This window comes from Adiantum capillus-veneris, chromosome 28, assembly GCF_014529385.1.
Source record: "Adiantum capillus-veneris isolate H3 chromosome 28, ASM1452938v2, whole genome shotgun sequence".
Classification (NCBI taxonomy): domain Eukaryota; kingdom Viridiplantae; phylum Streptophyta; class Polypodiopsida; order Polypodiales; family Pteridaceae; genus Adiantum; species Adiantum capillus-veneris.
In genome coordinates, this window is record NC_140958.1 from 21,286,996 (window position 1) to 21,290,899 (window position 3,904).

The 3,904-nt window shown below is 40.3% G+C and overlaps 1 protein-coding gene across 1 annotated transcript; it reads left to right on the forward strand.

Annotated features, from left to right (window-relative positions):
• Positions 1 to 1,335: 1,335 nt before the first annotated feature.
• On the forward strand, positions 1,336 to 3,376 carry LOC147420162 (large ribosomal subunit protein eL28y-like). The gene is made up of 3 exons (XM_086504085.1): positions 1,336 to 1,556; positions 1,870 to 2,030; positions 3,066 to 3,376. Exons 1-3 carry the CDS (start codon positions 1,409 to 1,411, stop codon positions 3,201 to 3,203), a joined length of 447 nt encoding a protein of 148 aa, XP_086360211.1. The 5' UTR covers positions 1,336 to 1,408; the 3' UTR covers positions 3,204 to 3,376.
• Positions 3,377 to 3,904: the final 528 nt, after the last annotated feature.

Sequence of the window (3,904 nt, forward strand, 5' to 3'; positions counted from 1 at the left end):
ACTATATATGTCAACCCGTGGGATAAAGCTGTCTCGACTAGTGCATTGAGGCTATAAGAGGTTATGATCCTCTTGAAAAATTGAGTTTATTTTGCTAGTATGAGGTGCTAATCTCAAGTCTGTGTCAAGTAGTAAAAGCTAATCTACTTCACAACAAGCATCAAGTGATAATTTGGGGTAGCTACAAAACTTCAAATGCACTCAAACTTACTATATAATAGACCATGCCATGTTAAATGTCCCTAAAACGTCAAATCTCCATGCTAAAACTGGTCAAATTCGTGCCTCATAGAGCAGCTTGTTGCATGTTCTTATGTGAAAGCCCTTTTTTAAAGTAAATTTCTTGCAATAACTACATGGTTTTAAGAGTGTTTATCTACTTACTGTGTAAACTCACATTGCACAAAACACATACATATATCAATTTCTAAGCATAATAGTGGATAGAGCATGCTTAAAGGAAGCTATCAAGTGCTTTTGGCATCCTAATCAACCTGCTAAAAATAAGTTTTCTTACAGAAATGCCACACTATATGAGGGAGATTGAAGCAAAAGAAGTAAGAGGCCGGAAGACTCTGTAAACAGAAAAGTCGTACGCTCACTTCATTATCCAAAACTTGGGTCCACTTTTACAAAATTGGCTTTTATACCTTAGCCAAAGCCAAAATTAAGTCCTCTTACCAATATGGCTCGTAAAATCGATAAGCTATTGCCCTGGGTAAATAAGTTATAAGATGGAAGTCTCTACTCAATAAAACTTCACATACAACCATAAAGATAATAATTATAGTTGTGAATCCTGCTTCAATCTCATGTGGCTTCGCTTTCAGTGGCATGTGTTAGTTTAGCTGTCAACACACACACACACACACATAAGAGTAGGCCCTTCTCTCTCTCTCTCTCTCTTTCCTCTCTCATGCACGTAGGTAGGCCCTTGTGAAATTTGCACAATTTCTTGTAACTTGCAAAGGTATGTGGGGGAAAATTGGCCATAGAAGCGTGAGTCATTACCCTTTGTAAATTAGCACTACCTAGTTCTCTATCTTTAACTCAATGCTCTCTCTCTCTCTCTCTCTCTCTCTCTTTCTACCCAAGTGTGGTAGATTGGTTATGCCATTTCCCTCTTGAATAACATGTCTTGAGTTCAACTCTCCTCGTCGGCTAGATCTTTAAGGTCTCTTGGATAGTTTCCTACGACGTTAAAACTCTCTTCTTCTTCTTCTCTCTCTCTCTCTCTCTCACATCCTCATCAACTATCACTCTCCTCTCGTCGGGGCGGACGCAAATGTGAAATGCCCAAGAGCGAGCCCTAAGTCACTCACTCTTCTGCACGTTTTAGTTCTCTTGAGCATTTGGGTAATCTTTGAGCGAGTTTTCATAGACGCAGGCGCCGACGTCTTTGGCTCTTATGGCTGGCGTCTCTCCCGATCTGCTATGGCAGCTCGTTAAGAAGAATAGCAAGTTCCTTGTGAAGAGGAATGGCAACAGCAGCGCCTCTTTGCAGTTCAGCAGCGAGCCCAACAATCTATACAACCTGAACACCTTCAAGTATTCAGGTTAGCGAATCTGAGGCTGTTGTGAGAGTCTTTGCATTGTGGAGATGTGTATGTATTGATGTCGCTTGAGAAGACGGGAAACTAGTGTATTTATGCGATCAACGCTGTTTCAAGTCTTCTTAGGCTGAGTATGAGGCACATGCCTTTGCTGATTAGAAACCGTGTGGTGTCGGTGATGTATCTTGTGTTTATGGTTCTGGTGGTAGTGAATGAGACTGCATTTCTGTATGCATGATTTTGCGGTTGTGACAAGTAGCATGTTCGGCTAGATGACCCCTTGAGTATCAATGGTTGCGTGAACTCCACCTTGCAGGTCTGGCTAACAAGAAGACAGTGGCGATCTCACCTGGTGGCGACCTTTCTGTATATTTAGCGACCACCAAAACAAAGAAAACCAACAAGCCTAAGGATTCTGTTAACAAGTCCCACCTGAAGAGGGATGTCAGGCGCATGGCAACCGTAGTAGTAAATCAGGTATTGTTGTTGAGTTGAAGACTGGGTTGTTTAGTTTAAATGGTTTATCAAGACTCAAAGGTTTTCAATGTTAAGTGCTGTAGTTTCAAAGTAGATACTGAGCTCTATGTACAGCTTCTACTTCTTGATGGAAGCTACATGGGTCCACTGAATTGAAGTATACCGCTCAGATTTGTGCATGCTTGCAGAGTTCTACGAGATAGTACCTACCCATGCCCTACTTTCACGGAGAACATGGCCGGCCAAATCTGCATCCGCTTTAAAGTTTTTGTCCTCAAGTTTTTCCGATTCAGATTTGTGTGGTGTATTGTTAATGTCGGTGCCTCAAGGGTCTGTCCAGCAATTTCGTCCTTTTTCTTTGCCTAATGTTTTGTCTCCCAGTTTACTGAATCCTGCTGTAGGTGATAATATCTGTGGCCATATTGTTGTTGGGGCTTAAGAGTCTGCTCAGCAATCTCGTCCTTTTCTTGTGGCTATTGTATCTCCTAATGGCTCTAAAAAGAAAAATTCATTGAAACTCTAAAGAGAATGTATAGAAAAAGAATGCGGACGTAAATTTACAACATACTTGTAAAATGACACATTGCATGCATGCCTGAACGCTTATTTAGATAGACATGCAAAGTCATTTGATTTTCCACTTTTATGAGTCATTTCTTTTCCTAGACTCATCCTTCACTCATGCATTTGAGATGTTTTTAAAGGATTTTTGTTCCCTGAAGCTGTAGAAACGTACTATTTTGGCTTTAGTTATAAATTGTTGGTTCTCCATTGGCGTCTCTATATGTATGCATTTACTTGATTTTTGACATCTTTAAGGTTAGCTGCGGTTTTCTTTTGTCACTCTTGCTGTATAAAAGGTGCTGAACTTGTGCTGTTGAAAATATTAACAGTTTTTGACCACATACTATACGATGTACAAGTGTATGGGGTTTCTTTATTGCTCTTGGCCTATCTTCAAGGATATGCTACTGTTCCGCGTATCTAGTTGGTTACTAAAAATTGAAGCTCACGTCTTGATTTGCCTTCTGACAGATTGTCGCAAATGGCTATCGCCCTGATTTGAAGGCAGCTGCTTTGGCAAAGCTATGCACTGTGCACAAAAGTCTGCGAGTAGCAAAGTCAGGGTCCAAGAAGCGCACAAAGTCTGGTAGAAAGGCCAGTCGCACATGAGGAAAAGTTTTGTAATGGACTGCGGATTTTGATACTGAACCTTACAATTGTATGCAGCAAAGTGGGTCATGATTTTACATTTACGAGGGAGGTAAGTTTGCTTAAAATTTTGAGTGTAGTCACTTTCTCACCCGAGTGTCATTCTTCATTAAGTGATTTTCTGGTTTTACTTCTTCAGTGACTCATCCATCAAGTTTTAAATAATGAGTGAATGTTCCAATGCTTTTGCTAGGATGTGACTTTTTGATTTTGCGAACTGGTCGCAAGAAATGTTAATGTTATACTTGACAGTTGAAAACTAAGGATTTTTCTTTCTCTTCGCCACTGTGAAGAACGTTAAATGTGTATTTGGACAAGGAAATGCTTGTCAGACAAGAATTCTCTGAATGGCTTTGCGAGTGAGCATTACTATCATCAGTAAGTGTATCGTTCTAGCAAGCTCTACGAGTTCATAGGATGTTTTTTGTGCAGTGTTTATTCACAAACTTGGCTAACAAGGGAATTACACGAATTCTTTCATTTGAGGACTTTCAAATACTAGAGAATGTTCTCATGGTTGTGGCACTAGGACATGCGTATGAAAATCAGCTGTTCAAGGCACGGTGACTAGGCTTTGTTTTGTGTCTTCAGAATGCTGAAGGTGCTTAGAAAGGCTTGTTATGTCGGTGTGTTGTATCCTGTAAATACACTATGAGGTGTGT